The sequence below is a fragment of the Lotus japonicus genome, chromosome 3 (genome assembly GCF_012489685.1).
Source record: "Lotus japonicus ecotype B-129 chromosome 3, LjGifu_v1.2".
In the NCBI taxonomy this organism is placed as follows: domain Eukaryota; kingdom Viridiplantae; phylum Streptophyta; class Magnoliopsida; order Fabales; family Fabaceae; genus Lotus; species Lotus japonicus.
In genome coordinates, this window is record NC_080043.1 from 87,969,944 (window position 1) to 87,987,803 (window position 17,860).

The 17,860-nt window shown below is 32.5% G+C and overlaps 2 protein-coding genes across 2 annotated transcripts; both read left to right on the forward strand.

Annotated features, from left to right (window-relative positions):
• The first annotated feature begins 2,886 nt into the window (after window positions 1-2,886).
• On the forward strand, window positions 2,887-6,401 carry LOC130742948 (isocitrate lyase 2). The gene is made up of 3 exons (XM_057595055.1): window positions 2,887-3,116; window positions 4,242-5,844; window positions 6,024-6,401. Exons 1-3 carry the CDS (start codon window positions 3,087-3,089, stop codon window positions 6,116-6,118), a joined length of 1,728 nt encoding a protein of 575 aa, XP_057451038.1. The 5' UTR covers window positions 2,887-3,086; the 3' UTR covers window positions 6,119-6,401.
• A 7,188-nt stretch (window positions 6,402-13,589) lies between these two features.
• LOC130747012 (uncharacterized) lies at window positions 13,590-14,576 on the forward strand. Its single transcript, XM_057599821.1, has one exon. The coding sequence runs from the start codon at window positions 13,653-13,655 to the stop codon at window positions 14,244-14,246; it is 594 nt and encodes a 197-aa protein (XP_057455804.1). The 5' UTR covers window positions 13,590-13,652; the 3' UTR covers window positions 14,247-14,576.
• The last annotated feature ends 3,284 nt before the right edge of the window (window positions 14,577-17,860 follow it).

Below are 17,860 nucleotides of genomic sequence, written 5' to 3' on the forward strand. Positions count from 1 at the left end.
TCTGAAGATGAGGAAATCCTTATTACCATGGTTTATAATCTGGTTGGGGAAAGGTGGGTCATGTGCTTCCCTTTTTACCACTTTTCTCTTTAATTCCATAAACTTCTCTTTTTTTTCCCTAACCATTTTTTAAGAAGGTTATGAAATGATTATTGTGTTCTTTTTTAGGTGGTCTTTGATTGCTGGAAGAATTCCTGGAAGAACAGCAGAAGAAATAGAGAAGTACTGGACTTCAAGATACTCCACTAGTGAATGAAGTGCTAGAGAATGAGGCAAAGATTGTAAACACCATGTAGCCTATAAGATGAAAGTTGATCTTATTACGGGTACTTTTTTGGGCATGTTTCGACCAAAAAAGAAGGGCATGTTATTTTAAAAGCCCATATGTGATGTTACATGGTGTCGTTAAAAAAAAAAGATGTTACATGGTGTTTAAGAAAATCTGCTACTCCTCTCCAAAAAAAAAAAAAAAATCTGCTACTCATTTGACCAAAAAAAATTCTGCTATTCACACTATTCTATATTTTTGTTTTTGACACATGTTTGGAAAATTATGATTGTCTATCTCAACAAATAAGTTTTTCAGAGTTTAATCTTATGACTTCACTCTTACTGCACGATAATTTGCAACATGAGGTTGTTTGTAATTTTTTAATTTATCTTTAATCTCTCTAGAGTTACCAATCTCTTTCCAAATGTTACTTCTAAATATTCCAATGACGGAATTTGACTATCAAATAGTTATTTTCAGTAGTGTTCTAGCGACGACATTTAACAGCTTTGAGACAGATCGTCTCATTTGCGACACTTAGTATATAGCGACGCCACTTTCTACTATGGTTTTATTGCCGTCGTTGACTATTAAGAGAAATCTTTAAGTGTTCGTAAGGATTTCTTCCCTTTCTGATTTTCTTTTGTTAGTACTGCTCTATAAATAGGGAATAGAGTCATTTGCATAACAACACAATCCAATTCGTTCAATCAGATTACAATTTTTCGCACTTTAGTTTCCCCGCCTTCACGTTCTTTATGGCATAGTCTTTATCCATTTCATTTGCTTTTGTAGTTGTTTTTCTTTTACTTTAGTGTTTACAAAGTCACTTTTGGCCAATTCTTAATTACGATTAATTAAAAGCTGTTTGAAGTGCCTTAAGAGCCTATACTGAGAAATAGAATCTCTTGCACAATCGGTTCTTAAAATGGTTAACAATAATGTAAAAATATCTAAAACACATGTGATATAGTACTTCACACTATACATATACTCTTCAATGAACATGAAGTATATATACACTTAAAAAAAGTCCAATAGAATAGCTAGCACCTCATCATGTGCCTAGTAAGCCAAACTCAATTTTATAAAAAGTAATAAAATGCTAGTATAAAAAAATGTTATCACTTTAAGATGGTAAGGATATCTATCAAAGAAATGACTATAACCCAGCAAGGGCCTCAAGTAAAACTCACAAGAAATGGAAGAAAAACATGCATGAGTGCCTCGAAATGCTCAAAGTCTCATCTCTCTGCATCATCACCATCGATCAGGACCACACTTAATTTTTTGTTCTTTTTATAAGCAATTCAGGACCACCCAAATATTTTGATCATATTTGTATAGTGCAATTCTGGTCTCTCACTCGATGATTCAATGATTCATTAAGCAAATTAAATTATTTATCACTATATATGTATGCGTGGCCCCAAGAAGAACATATATACCGTGGATAATACTTATCATCCACTAGGCACTAGCTATTTGATCTTCTAGTTCCTTTCAACAAATATAGTCCCATACTTACTTTTATCACTTTTACATTCATCAAACTACACTCCAAAATTCAAAACGAATGCACATACATATACTCTAACAGATTAATCCAACCAATCAGGATAGCAAGTTTCATAACGATAACAAAACCTCCACCAGCACCTCCCTCCCTTCGATCATGACGTAATCATCACTATATATCAACATTTTTATTGTTTGGTCATTTCTGTATATCAACTTGGAGATGAGAAGAATCCAATTTCATCAAATTATTGATGAAGCATTGTGGTAGAGTTGCGGATAATGCAATTGTAGGGATTATGTGCTAAAATAAATTTACGGAAAAAACTTTTTTAATCAATAAAGTTTAGCACAAATGGTAAATAGCTAAGTTTCTTAAACATCTAGTTTATAATTTGATTCCTATGCAATATGTATGAAAAATTATTTATTGTGAGATGTCTACCCATTTAATCTGATATTAGAGCGTTCGGGGAACTAAGTGATGAGGATATTTAGTGGAAAAAAATGAGAATTTTGTTTGACTTGTGAACCATTAAATTTGTGCTATATAGCTCTGTTCCCGGTAAGACAGTAACAAAATTATTAATTATCACTACTCGAACATAATGGATTGCATTATGCATTTAACAGTATATACAGGTACAAACACTTGAAATGGAGAGGCGCAAGGCAATTTCGTGAGGAAAATCCAAAATCATAATTATATTGAATTTTAAATTTTAAAGGACTAAAGTCTAAAACTTTAATCACAAGCTCATTGATGTATGATGTATGATGAATCAGATCAGTTTCATGAGAATTTTATTTATTTATTTGATGAATGTCTAACTGAGAAATTGACAAATTGTAGTCCTGCCCGCTAATAAATGATTTTTCTTAGAATCGACTGTGGTTTTAGTGTGAACATACTAGTTACAAATAGGAATTCAAAATGGAATTAATCAGCTGTTACCTTTTGTGGGATAGTGATGACATCATATTAAATGAAAGATGACAATCAAGAACGTTGTCAAAGAGCCACCTCCATACGTGCCTGCAAATCCAGCTTTCAAGTGCCATGCTTCACCATTCTCCCTGAAAATATTCAACGGCATTTAATGAGACTAGATAAAATTTCTTCGGTTTTTGTTTGTTTCTGTTATCCACTGTCATGTAATTTACCATTCTTACAAGTGCGTGATCAACTTGGGTCATTCCACAACTATATAAATTGAGGAGCTTGAAGCAGCTTTTGCATGAGCTTTCTCATAGTTTCTTAAGCATCAATTTACAAAGAGCAAAAAGAGTTCTTACCATGGCTGCATCAAGTTTCGTGCCTTCATCTGTAAGCTCAATACCCTGCCTTCTTGCTTTGCTTTCTTTGTGCAACAGCTTGTTTGATATATACCTTGTGTTTATAGTTTTCTATAATTTAGTTGAATAAGTTCCTTGAGTTTTAATCCTAAGTTAAGCATAATTGTTGATCATATATGTAAACTTTCTTTGCATTTCAATTTCAGAATTTTTTTTTTATGTCATGTATGTTTTGTTGTAAGTTGTATGGCTCCAGATTTTGGAATTTTTCATGTTACATTATGCTGGATTGCTGGTAGCAGGGAAAGATTAATTTAATCATGCTTGTATATATATCTGAACCCTACACAAACTAACATGCTAAATTGAAAGCAAGTGACCCTGTTTGGCTTAAAATTGAATTGTGTCATGTAGTGTAAAAGTTTTTGCTAATTAGTGGACTAAACCAAGAATCTGAAGCAATATATGTTTTTCATCATTATTTTCGTTACTTTTTCCCTAATCTGAGATGAAAGAAAATTGAAATTCAATCTTTTCTAATCAAGTAGAAGGTGGTATTTCTGTCTAATTGGACATTATTAATAGTAATTGGATTAAGATTATAGGAATGTCAATGATTGAAAATACAAAGTTATGTACTACACAAACCTCTTTTATATGAGTTTTAAATCAATAAATTATAATATTTGTTTTACAATTTTATGCAGCAGTTGCAAAACATAAATTGTAATTGTAGCTGGTTAGTAACAGATTTCTGATTTTGCAATCATTGGGGAGAATTTATAGAAAAGAAATAACAGATTTCTGGTTTTCCAATCATAGGGGAGAAAATTAAAAGTATTTTAGGATTGCCTAAGAGAGGAAATGATATAGATTTCCTGTTCTGTGACTAGTATCTCAAAGAGAATAAAATGATCCAAAAGTGTTTGTACATCCAAATGTGTTTGTATACTGAGTTCATTTTTAGAAATTCTTTTATAATTGAATCAATTTTGGTATTGGGAAGAAGCTTAGATGAACAGTTTTTTGGTGTTAGAATTTATTTTGAGGAAAAAGAAGTTCATCCAAACATTTGTGCATAGAAGTCTCAACTCAATCTAACTTACAAATAAATAATTTTAGTCTCAACTGAACTTAACACAAGTTATATGAACAGGTGATGGAAGAAGAAGCCAGGTTTGAAGCTGAAGTAGCTGAAGTGCAAGCATGGTGGAACTCTGAGAGGTTCAAGCTAACCAAACGACCATACTCCGCCCGAGATGTGGTGTCCCTCCGAGGCAACCTCAGACAAACCTACGGCTCGAACGAGATGGCTAAGAAGCTATGGCACATTCTCAAGACCCACCAAGCCAATGGCTCAGCCACAAGGACTTTTGGTGCACTTGACCCAGTTCAGGTCACCCAAATGGCCAAGCACTTAGACACCATCTATGTCTCAGGGTGGCAATGCTCTTCCACTCACACCACCACCAATGAACCTGGCCCTGACCTTGCTGACTACCCTTATGACACTGTCCCAAACAAGGTTGAGCATCTCTTTTTTGCTCAGCAATACCATGATAGGAAGCAAAGAGAGGAGAGAATGAGAATGAGCAGGGAAGAGAGGGCTAGAACCCCTTATGTTGATTACTTGAGGCCAATCATTGCTGATGGTGACACCGGCTTTGGCGGCACCACCACAACAGTTAAGCTCTGCAAGCTCTTTGTGGAGCGTGGCGCGGCCGGTATCCACATTGAGGACCAATCTTCTATGACAAAAAAATGTGGCCACATGGCATCTAAAGTGCTTGTTGGAATCAGTGAGCACATCAATCGCCTTGTGGCTGCAAGGCTTCAATTTGATGTCATGGGTGTGGAAACTGTCCTGGTGGCGCGAACCGACGCAGTTGACGCTACCATGATTCAGTCCAACATTGACTCCAGGGACCATCAATTTATCTTGGGTGTGACAAACCCAACTCTCAAGGGAAAGACTTTGGCAAATCTCATTGCACAAGGCATGGCTAATGGGAAAAGTGGTGCTGAGCTTCAAGCTTTGGAGGATCAGTGGCTAGCAATGGCAAATTTGAAGACTTTCTCAGAAGCTGTTGTGGATGCAATCAAGAGCCAGAACATTGGAGAACAAGAGAAAAGGAGAAAATTGAATGAGTGGATGAAATGTTCTAGCTATGAAATGTGTCTTTCAATCGATGAAGGCAGGGACATTGCTGAGAGACTGGGGGTGAAAAACCTCTTCTGGGACTGGGATTTGCCTAGAACAAGAGAAGGGTACTACAGGTTCAAAGGTTCTGTGACCGCGGCAGTTGTTCGTGGCAGGGCTTTCGCTCCTCATGCTGATGTGATATGGATGGAAACTTCAGGCCCCAACATGGTTGAGTGCACTAGTTTTTCTGAAGGGGTTAGATCAAAGCACCCTGAGATGATGTTGGGGTACAATCTTTCTCCATCTTTCAACTGGGATGCTTTTGGAATGACAAATGAGCAGATAAGAGACTTCATTCCAAGGATTGCTAAGTTGGGGTATGTGTGGCAGTTCATAACAGTGGCTGGTCTGCACTCTAATGCACTCATCACTTCAACTTTTGCAAAGGATTTTGCAAGCAGGGGAATGCTGGCTTATGTGGAGAGGATTCAGAGAGAGGAGAGGAACAATGGAGTTGACACTCTTGCTCACCAGAAATGGGCTGGTGCTAACTACTATGATAGGTACCTCAAAACTGTACAGGGCGGTGTTTCCTCAACTACTGCAATGGGAAAAGGTAAGTCATACTCATGCTTTTTCTCGCCGCACGATTGAAAGTTCTTCTAGAATTGATTTTGGAAAAAAGATTATGTGAGTAGCTTCTAAGTGTCATAATTGATTCTTAGGAAAAAGAAGCTTTAGGAAAAACATTGGAAGTTTTTTATGATTTGATTTTCTTTCTATGTTGTTTTATAGGGGTGACTGAAGAGCAATTTAAGGAAACATGGACTAGGCCAGGAGCTGAAGACATTAATGGAGGCAGCATTGTGGTTGCTAAGGCCAGAATGTGAAAGAGCCACTACATATGCTGAAGTATGCTGCTGAGTGAGGAACTTTGGGGAAGTTCACCAATTACTATATTGGATTTGGAATAAATGTCCACAGTAAATTAAACAGGCCATTAAATCATTCTGGTGTTTTTTGGCTGCATAATTTCTTTGTATTTCTTACTTGTTAGGACTCTCAATCCTTATGGGTAAAGGGAAGAAAGAAAACATGTTTGTGTTTGATCTGTTTACTCCTTGCATTAATATATTTTACATTGTGCACTTCTCAATGTCATTTTTTTTTAACTTGGATCCTTTAGATGAAGTCCCTCTCCAGCCTCCCTCTTAAACATTTTCAACCATTGAGTGTACTATCCAATGATTTAAATTGGCCAGATAAGAGAGGAATTGGTCAGTTTCATATACACGAAGGTTGTGAAACTCGCGATTCTACATAAACCCGTTAAGAGTTTATAGACTCAATTTGTTAACTCAATAAAAAAAATACTTAAGAAAACCCAACATGGTGTAAAAAAAAGTAGTAGTAAACTAGTACCACTAAAGATACATTAAACAAATAAATTTAACATGCCAACAAAACCATAAATAATTCTTGAAGTAATAAAGTGAACCGAAAAATAGAAACTAGAGTGGATAATCCATGATCTTTAAACTTCGAACCCTCCAACATCTTCCATTTCATCATCATCTTTGATTCTCCTCCATCAAGATTATTTTGTTAATTATTTAGTAGTTTAGTGAAAATATTTTGTTTTAAATCAATAGCAATATAAGAATAAAAAAAATTATAATTCATTCCGCTATATTAATTATTCAAATAATAGAGTTGCAACATTTTTATATTCTATCATAAAATGCTCAAATAATAGGATTAAATTTTAATTTCATTCCTTTCAGCTTCATTATATTTTATTCTATTTTATTACTCTCTCCGGTCCTATTTATAAGCATGAAAGAGAAGAAAATTTTTGGTCCTTTTTATAAGAACCAAATGAATGTTTGAGCTATATTAATTAATTTTTTCCAATGATGCCCTTATTAATTCTAACTTGTAAAATGTGTCTCATTAATTATTCTCTCTCTTTCCCCCTTTCCAACACTAATAATAAAGGGTAATTTTGGAAGTTTATTTTGATTTAAGACAAATTTAATGCATTTTATCTAGTTTAACTACATTTCTTAAACTATGTGAATTTTTTTTTTGTTGCTTATAAATAGGACCGGAGGGAGTATGTTCTTGTTCCATAATCCAAACATACCCTAATAATTATTGTTGGGTCACACAAATGGAAAAGGCTATAACATATATGATGCGATTTTAAAAGCCCATTTAGTAAGACAAAATGGACTAGCCCATATTAGGGCCCTACTCGCTACTGGGTGATTGATGCTTTTATATATCCTGATTTATTTTCACCGAGGTTCTTAGTGGTGTAAATTAAAAATATTGAATCTCACTTGAAGAAACGTGTCAAAATTAAGTTAGTTAACAATAAAAAATTGATTATATCCTTTCACGAAATGTATAGGAGTTATCACATTTATTAATTTGATAAAATTAGCAAATTTATTGTTTGGCAAGAATTTACAAAAATTAGCCCAATGAGGCACAATGGCATGTGGAAAATGATCAAGAGGCAAGAGCGGCCTACCTAGACAATTGGGACTTGTGTGGTGGCTAAGCCTTGTTGCCAATCTATATATATATGTAAAGGAGACTTGAGATTTTGCATGTATTAAATGCATTAAACCATAAAGCTCCAATACATTTATATTAAATACATTAAAAAATAACGAAAAATATTAAATATATTAAAAATTGAAAAAAATTATTTAATAAAAAAACTATTCAACTACTTATATTAAATAACAACATTCATAAACTTAAAATTGACTTGAGCTTTGCATTTGACAAATATTAAAAATTAAAATTAATAATAAATAATATTTATTATTAAATAATTTAAATAAAATACTTTTAAATCTATCTATCTTCTATATATATAAATCACACTTGCGTTTTAGTATTAAATACATAAGCAAAACTTAAGTGTTGCATTGTATTAAAAGAATCCAAACAAAACAAAAAAGTTGTAATAAATATATTAAAAATAATAAAGTTAAAATTGAAAAAATTTATATTGTCAAAAACTATTCAACTACTTACATTAAATAACAACATTCATAAGCTTAAAATTTACTTGAGTTTTGCATTTGACAAATATTAAAAATTAAAATTAATAATAAAATAATACTTACTAATAAATAATTTAGATAAAATAGTTTTAAAATTAAAAAAGATATTTATATGTAAAGGAGACTTGAGCTTTACATTAAATACTTTAAATCATAAAACTCTCATACCTTGGTATTAAAATACATTAAGAAATAATAAATTTTCTTTGTAATAATATATGAAAAAATAATAAAAACTGAAAAAAATTGTATTATCAAAAAATATTCAACTACTTACATTAAATAACAACATTCAACAACTTAAAAAAACATGAAATTATCTTTAGTTTTTCATTTGACAAATATTAAAAATAAAAATTATTTGATAATAAATAATATGGATAAAAAAATTTAAATTGAAAAACAAATGCCGCTAAAAGGTATTTAATATTAACTATAACATGTTTATGCATTATTAAAAAAAATATTTTCTATCTATGATATATTAGTAAAAATTACTCGAGAAAGCATAATAGAGAAAAATAATAATGACTAAAGTTGAATAAATGTTTGTTGTGAGAGGTCTGTCCTATTCACTTAACGTGATCGTATAGGCTCAAGGGATTAGTATCATGACTATTGGCTGTGAGAAAACATTCACAAACCAAATAAGCTGAAAAAAATTAAATTCATAAGATAATATTTTAGGCTATTTTTTTATAAAAAAAGACTATTTAAGTTATCACTTATTGGTCTTGGCATGTCAGAGTAAATGATTTTCCAGGTAAAAAATATAAAAAATGATATTAAAACTTATTTAATGACATTAAACATTTATTACTTAACATTTCTTACGAAATTTAAATATTTCAAATTAAATTAATTATTTTTCATATTATTAAATAAATAAAAAACTTAATTGTTAAAATGATTTCTATGCTAATAGTTAAATTTGAGTAATATTAATTATTTATACAAAAGAAATTATATTATTATTACAATATAGATGTACATGAGAACAACCCTCTCTTGAAAAATAGGGGCTAAATCAATACAAGAATGTCCCGTGCATCCTTGCCAATTCATTAAACATTTTGGTGCTTAAAACAACTTATGCTTGAGCCTCATTAAAACATTCCTAGGAAAAACTCAGTGGGAAAAACCCTAGGGAAGGAAAAAGAGTACTCAAAACACAAACAACAACCAAAATGTCAATAACAACAACAAATACATAACCTCAGGCTGCCATAAAATACTTAACACATTTTTTTTATTTATAATTAAAAAATATTTTAATTTTAATTTAGTTAAACTATAATAATTTTTATATAATGTTAAAAAATATAGTAAGTAAACCCGTGCAACGCACGGGTATAATATCTAGTGTGCAATGAATAAGGACTTTCACTTATTTTGGTGCTTCTTAATTGCTTCACCTTCCCCTGTGAAGTGGTCTTTCCATTGAAGAAAAGACATCATCATTTAATATTTCACTCTTCCACCTTAACTAACCCAAAAAAAAAATTACTCCCTCAGTTCCAGAAAGTTTGTAGTTTAAGGTTGTGGCACAAAGAGTAAGAAAACAATTATTGATAGCACAATTTGACTAGATTGCCCTTATTTACTTTTACTAGTATGATGTGCAACTATTAAATTATACTTAGATAGAGAAGAATGTAATTAATAGAGAAGAGTTGTGGTTGGTTAATATGGAAGGTGATAAGTGAGAGAAAATGTATTAAATGAGGGTAGATGTGGAAAAAATTAGCAACAAATGCATTGGTTTTCTAAAACAACAAATATTTTGGGATATTAAAAAATGGTGCAAAACAACAAACTTTCTGGAACAGAGGGAGTAAAAAAGCTCTGGACTAATTAATCCTTTCCAAAGCCTTATCTACTTTCTTTGCATGTCGACTTTGTGATGATAATCCCCAATTTAATTTTTAAAGAAGGAGTCTGGTACCCTCCTACCTACACTTGTTGTATGGAAGTGTAGCTACCACTAAGCTAAGCTTGTTTTTGAGATAAGTTGCAGTGTTGCACACAAAAATATATATAGTACTTTATATATGTGAAATAAAAAAAATTAATATTACTATTCAAAATATTTCTTACTTTTATAAATATTATAATTAATTTAAATTTAGTTGACTCATTGACCCAGTACCTAAACCGAATTATCGAGTTTTATAACACTGCTAAAAATTAAAGAGTTATTTATTGAAAAAAACAATTACTATAATTTTTCGAATACTAAAATTGAGTTGGAATTTCAAAAAAAAAAGTGAGTTGGAACATCCGTCTGCAAAGACAAAAATTCTTCCCATCCACCAAAAGAAAATGAAAGCGCAAGCGTGCTATCCATAAATTAAACCATTCTGGGGCATAAACATTTAATTCACTTTTCAAATGAAAATTATGTTAACTAGTTCATGAATCATAAAGAGGGACCAAAAATAAAAAGAGGGACACAGGATAATTACTCAGTTGTTAGAAAAAATAAATTATAAACGGCGCCAAAAATTTGAAAATAGGAAAGGTCGAAGCATGAACACTTTATCAGATTGCAGTAAGTCATTGGCACTGCTGTGAATGCATGCAGTATTTTCAGGTGAAGGTGGCCAGGTTGGGATCTATTTTGTTTTGCAATTACATGTGAATGCAAGCACCTTTTAGACAAAAGAAGAATCTTTCTCAAAATATTAAAGAAGAATATAATTGGCCAACTGAAAAAGAGTCAGCTTTAAATTGAGAGTTTAAGAAGAATATACGATCAATCAATTACCTCTTCTCGTATTAATTAAAAAATTGAAATATAACTGCAGCAATTAATTAAGTTAAATTCATTAATAACTTTAACTGTAAAAAGAATCATTAGTAAGTAGTAACGTATAGAGTTACACAAAAAAATGATAATACTAAAATTGTTCTAGAATCGAATGCTTAAACGTATTGACGTTTTGCAATTTGCAAACACTTTTTTTAGTCATTTTTCTATTTGTGTTGCCTATTTTATTATGCGGGGGAAAAGGACATTTATGATTTCTTTCAGCAATATTTCGAATAAAATTGGCATTCATAATTTAAGTGTATTAAATTCATAAGGAGATTTGGAGTTGTTTATGAGCGAATTGTAATTTTCAATGAAGTATAGAATTCTAAGTCCCAAAAATACGGTGCATGCTCTGGTACCCAAAATTTTAAATGAGTGTATGTACATGAGTGATTTGTACCAATAATATGAAGACACCTTAGATACATTTATTTTGTGTTCTAATATATCCTTAATCTTTAACTAATTATGTAAAGACCCCAGTTTTTTCTGTAATGACGTGCTTCTTTTAATTTCAATCACTAAGTGTTGTTCATCTTCATATTCTCCTTAATTGTATCAAAAATATCTTCATATTCTCTCGAACTCTTTACAAGAACCCACAACACACAAGTCTCACTCTAGTTTTCAATTTTTCAATCTTCTTCATCTTCTTCTTCTTTCTTCCAAACCTAAAACAGAACAGAACTGAGAAACCCTTCACACTAAAATCCCATAAACCAGAATCTATGAAAACCCCAAAGCCCCTTCAACCATTCAAACCCTAAAACCCACCCTTCAGAACCAAAATCAGCAGGAAATAGACACAAAGAAAGACGGAGCAAGTGCAATAGCTGCCTTCTAGGCAGGGATATGCAACACCGAGACATCAATCACGTCAGACTACCCATGCTTCCGCACGATCGCCGCCACAGCCGCAACACAGAGAAAAGAATCAGGCGGATAAAAATGAGGAACAAAAGTGATTTTTTTTTTCATGAACGAACCTCTTGGAAAAAATCGCCGCGCGAGATCTCGCCGAAGAGGGAACGGGGAAGCCAGTTGAAGCACGCTACATCCATACGATGAGTTGGTACGTAGGGGTTGGGTGTTATTGCGAATGCGAGGCGAGGTAGGGTTGTGGAGGCAAGAGTTGATGTTGATTTTGCTGTTTGGGAATGGAAGAAGGAGATCTGGAATCGAATTATGGTTTCTGCAGGTTTCAGATGCGTGTTTGGGGAAGAGATAGAAACCCAAATGTTAAGATGTTATGGGGCTAAAATTTTACACCATAAGTTTCAGGGGCTTTTGTATAATTAAATTAAGTTTTATTTCTTATTAATATTAATAACAATAATTATTACAGATGTAGATATTTGAGTATTCCACATCACTCAAGTACCATACCCATAAAAAAAGTTGGGGCACCAGAGAATTCGCCCAAAAATACTTTGAGTGAAGGGCCTAATCACATGACTCCCTAGCAACTTGCATTAAATGAAAAATATCAAGAAGTTCGTAGATAAGTGAGTTTCTTAAGTATTTAGTCGTTAGTTTAATTCTTATGTAGTGTGTATGGAGAATAATTTGTTGTCAGAAACCTATCACTTAATGTGATTTCTGAAACACGAGACGGTTAGATTTGATTACTGCCAACTATGATGATACCTTTTTAATACAAAAAATATATTCATACTAAACACAATATTTTATACAAGAAAATAACTTATTTATTTATAACTTATCTTTCCTTTGTCCGTCTGTGTGATCATCAATAAATAAGTCTTAGTATGTATTTCTTGAAATAATATTTTCGTCTAAATCACCCTAAATAAATATTAGGTAAGTTTTGTGGGTTTTATCCCCTTTTATTTTGTGTTTTTGTGGTTTGCGTATACTAGTGTGCTGGCTTCTGTCTTAGTTTTCTTCTATTTGTCGTTTATTTTCTTCTCCTTTGTACTTGGATTGTAGCACCCTTAGTACTACTATCTATTCACTTAATCTGAGCTTCCAAAAAAAAAAGGTAAAACCATTCTAGTCTATATGGCTTAATAGTATTCTGACATATGTTACAAGCTAAAGGTTCCTAAGATCACATATCAAAATATTATTAGACCACCTAAATTATGATAATTTTATCTAATATTTAGTGATTTAGACAACCTCAAAATTAATATATTTTAAAAAAAATCAGAGACCACTAATTGTTTTAAAAAAACAGATGATTTTTTTACAGTTTTTAGAATTTAAAAAATATACATACATAATTGTCATAAAATTTTAAATCTTGTCTCTATTTTAAAAAAGTGCTTGATCTATCAATTTGGTCTCATATATATGGTTTGTACTCATTAGAAATCTCATGGGTATGGCCTAATTAGGTTTTAGGTTATATCCCCATCTTTTGATTTTGATTTATGCCTACTGAACCCCCAAAAGTTTAGTTTGCCAAACCCCACTGAATCACATTTATATACACCTACATTCTTGTCCTCAACAAGTACTCAAGGAAAAAACAGAACCCATACAGAATCTCAAATTTTTCTCATGGGAAACCCCAAATTTTCTGATAACCCACAACCAGTGGCTACTAGACGCCTCAAAATCTGCTTGTTGGTGTCTTCAATTTTCTTGGTCATTCTTGGCACTGTGATTTTGACCTTATCTCTCACCATCTTTAAACCCAAGAACCCATATATAAGTATCCACCCAGTTGGCCTTGAGAACTTTGAGCTATTTTCACCTAATTCAACTACTGACGAACCTCTTAACTTGGTCATCACAATAGTGAACCCAAACTATGGAAGCTTCAGGTGCCAAAATTGCAGCGGTTCTCTTAAATATCGTGACACTATTGTAGCTGAAGTTCCAATTAAGGTAAAATGGATCCCTGCTCGTAGCACGATTAATGTGAGCACTTCTGCAGGAATAATGACCAGAAAAATGATATCTGAACCAAAGTTTTGGTCAGATGTTGAAGCTGGGAGCTTGAATTTGACACCAAAGGCAACACTTCGTGGGAAAGTGCAGTTGCTCAAGGTTTTGAAGTTGAAGGCCACGATTTATGTGTCATGTGCTCTCTGTTTTAATATAAGTTCCATTAGTGCTGATTCCAGCTGCATATCCAAAATCAAGGTGTGATTAATTGTTAGTTTGGGTGGGAGGTACATGTTCTTGTTCAAATATATAGTATATATATATATTTTTTGAACAGTTCAAATATATATATATATATATATATATATTTTTGAACAGTTCAAATATATAGTTGCCTCAATAAGTTGAATTAGTAGGCACTTGGTTAAGAAAAATAAATAAATAAATAGGAGGGGGTGGGGGAAGGCATGTTATTTGCTTTCCTCTCAAATTGTACCTTTTTCTTACTCTTCATTTTAGATTTAATTGCCATCTATTTATTTGCAAGGAACTAGATGTTTTCTGTGACATTGAAGAATATGCCAGATTATTACAGTCCACTGTCCACAAGTGATAGCAGCTTTTCTTTTACAGGATGCATAAAAGAATAATGAAAAAGAGATCACAAGTAATCACCTTAAAAATAAGATGTTCATCTTTAGTCCAAAGTGAACTAATGGCTGAAGGAGGTTGATAGTAAATGAACAAACTATTAGAAGCACTAGCACCCTTTTTAGCTAAGAAATATGCCACCGCATTATCTTTTTGTAGAGTGTGATGCAATAGCAGCTAATTATGTGTATGGACATTAATTTTTCTTAAAAAGAATTAAAATAAACAATAAATTTATTTGTGTAAATTTCATCTTATAAATATCTTGCTAGGGATTATAGTGGCAAAGTATTTTATTTATTACTTCAAAGAAAAAGAAGTTATTTCTATACATTTCAGTTATGTACTCACGCTTTCAGATAAACTTCTTAAAGTGGTGATAATTAATTAGAAGATGATATTATTAGTAAGGATTTTATAATAAAAGTTGGATCGAAATATATGGTTCAGATTAACTTGTTCACTAAAACGAGTACGTGACTCAATTGCAATTATTATTCTTATTTATCGTTCGTTCTCTTGAACGCTACATCAGTATCTGTAACTTTTTCAATATTTCCCTGTTTCATTTTCCACCTGGAACAACTTCGTGTCCTTTTGGTTTTCATTTTGAAAGTGCTTTCATCAAATGGAGGTTCATAATCTCTTTCAAATCTGAGGCATTGAAATGTGTGATCTCGGATTTCAATGCTCCAAAAGAACTTTTAAATTGAAAACCAAACACATCTTCATGGCAAGATTTCCACCGACGTCTCCTGCTTCACATGTATGCCATTTTCCACCTGGAACAACTTCGTGTCCTTTTGGTTTTCATTTTGAAAGTGCTTTCATCAAATGGAGGTTCATAGTCTCTTTCAAATCTGAGGCATTGAAATGTGTGATATCGAATTCCAATGCTCCAAAAGAACTTTCAAATTGAAAACCAAACACATCTTCATGGCAAGATTTCCACCGACGTCTCCTGCTTCACATGTATGCCTATTCCTGGTGTGGTAACCCTCTCACGCAGCATACGATAGTGTCATTCTGACGTCTTACTAGCACAAATATATTAACGAAGTATCTCATATTATATGTTAGTGGTGATTTATAACCGTCACTAAAATGAATGTTTCGTATTCATTAAAATGTTTGTGACGATTTTTATCCACCGTTAAATCATATCATATGGTACACGTACTATATGTTTTTACATAGTGCATCCTTAGATGCTACCTCATCCCATGTCTCAAATTTCACAAAATTCTCTAAGCTGTGTTTTTTATTTATCCGAATCCAAGCTGCTTTGGACAACAAACTATATATTCTAAGATTTGGGCTCGTAGGGTGTTTTCTTGGCACCGTGGCCTGTGGAGTGTTTGCTTTTTCTTTTTCATAATTTTTGTCAGGTGTTTGGTTTCTGTCAAGCCCAGCCCGTGGTGTGTTGAGTGGCATCAAATTGAGATTTGGGCTCCCTTTTATTTTAAACAGTTTTAGCCCACATTCTCCCAGGAACATAATAGGGAATCCTTTCTTTTTTCTGCCTCAAACAACAAATGAATAGCAAATAAAACTAGCTCTCCTTGTAATTCTTCTTAGCATTCTGATGTCCCCAAAAAAAAGAAGCTATTTTTTCATTATGCAAAGGTTCCTAAATACCATATTAGTTAGCTGAAAATACCATAATGAAGATTTATCTCGTCTAACAGTTAGCCGAACGAAATAAAGCCGCTACACTTATTAAAACAATTGTGAGGTTATTTGAGTGTAGTCATCATTTTGGAAGCCTTATACTAGAGCTTCACTAGTGCTCCATGCCTTATTTACAAGTCTTACTATACCTATAAATACATGTTTGATAATACATTTACATAACCATTATTCATTTTGCTACTTGAATATTCTTCTTAAACTTTCAAATTCTCTTTTTAATTCAAAAGCTGACTTTAGAATCGAAATGTCTTTTACAGATATAGTCCCTCATCGTTCTCTTCCAAGTTCCATCGTGAACATTTCTACTGTATCGATGATTCCATCTTACTTTTATGGAAGAAAAACAAGAATGATGGAGTGAAACATAATTCACCTATGAGGCTTTAGTCTCTTTTCTTTGAAAGAGTTCAATGTAAGAACAACGTGTCTCATAATTATCTTGCCACAACATATATACCGTTCCACTCACGGGGCTAAAATAACTGTGATTTTGTTCTTGTTCACTAGGGGTTAAAGAAACATGTTTCCTACATAGTCAATATATAACCAACCAAACACATCACCAAGCAATAAAAAATTGCGAATAAGACTTGGCTCAAGTGTCAAAAGGTGGCACATGGTAGTGGTTAACTTACTAACTAGGTTTCTAATACTTAATTAATATAATTGGTGGGGGAGGTATAATTTGAAGTTTGAACATGAATGAATTCTTGTTCACTTCGCTTTCCAACTGGACCCAAAATCACGCGGGCATGTCATATCCTTCAGAATATGTGTCGTCTGTGTATCCAAGAAGAGGATAACACAAAAGCAACTTCAGAATTTCTTTTTTTTCACCATTCAATGAATGGAGTCAATCATATTTGTTTAAATATTCACATTTTGATAAAATTAACTCTACCCACTAAGTTTTTTTCTATTCAGAATAATTAGAGACTTTTTTCAAGGATAATCAGTGACATGTATCATCTAAACAACCACTTGTTGGCAAAACGACTTCAGAATCTAAGTCATGTTTGATGTATGCTAGCTAATTTGAATTGAGTTGGTAAAGCGCCAAAGCGACTTCCTAATCTAAGTAACGTTTAGATTGAGTTAATTCTTCCCTATCATTTTTAGTGTTTTTTATTCATAAAACTTGAATTGAAAACTATATTTTTAAAGAAATTGAACTTTTTGGTATTTAGATTAACATATACATATGTATTTTAAAATGCATATTGCTTACGTGTGAAATAAATAAAAATATACTTGGAGATTTAGGTAAAAATCGATACTTTTAAACTCTTCAAGGCAAGTGGTTTGCAAATTCTAGTTATACGTGTTTTTACTTTTTAAGACCTATAAACACCATAATTCATCGTTTAGTGTTCAAATTGAATCAAAGTAATTATTTTGGGTAAGCCATTAATAATATAAATAGGCACAAGGGGTGCCACCCACTACAAAGTAACCAGTACAAAGAACAAAGGGGAAAAGAAAAGAAGAAAACAGAACAGCAAAAGAGATAGCAGTAATTGGATCAAAGTAGTGCA

Bases quoted from the DNA above. Each gene is read 5' to 3' on its own strand.
- LOC130742948 (XM_057595055.1), top strand. From the start codon at position 3,087: ATGGCTGCATCAAGTTTCGTGCCTTCATCT. The intron at 3,117-4,241 runs GTAAGCTCAATA...TTATATGAACAG, and splicing joins CAAGTTTCGTGCCTTCATCT to GTGATGGAAGAAGAAGCCAG. The intron at 5,845-6,023 runs GTAAGTCATACT...GTTGTTTTATAG, and splicing joins AACTACTGCAATGGGAAAAG to GGGTGACTGAAGAGCAATTT.
- LOC130747012 (XM_057599821.1), top strand. From the start codon at position 13,653: ATGGGAAACCCCAAATTTTCTGATAACCCACAACCAGTGGCTACTAGA.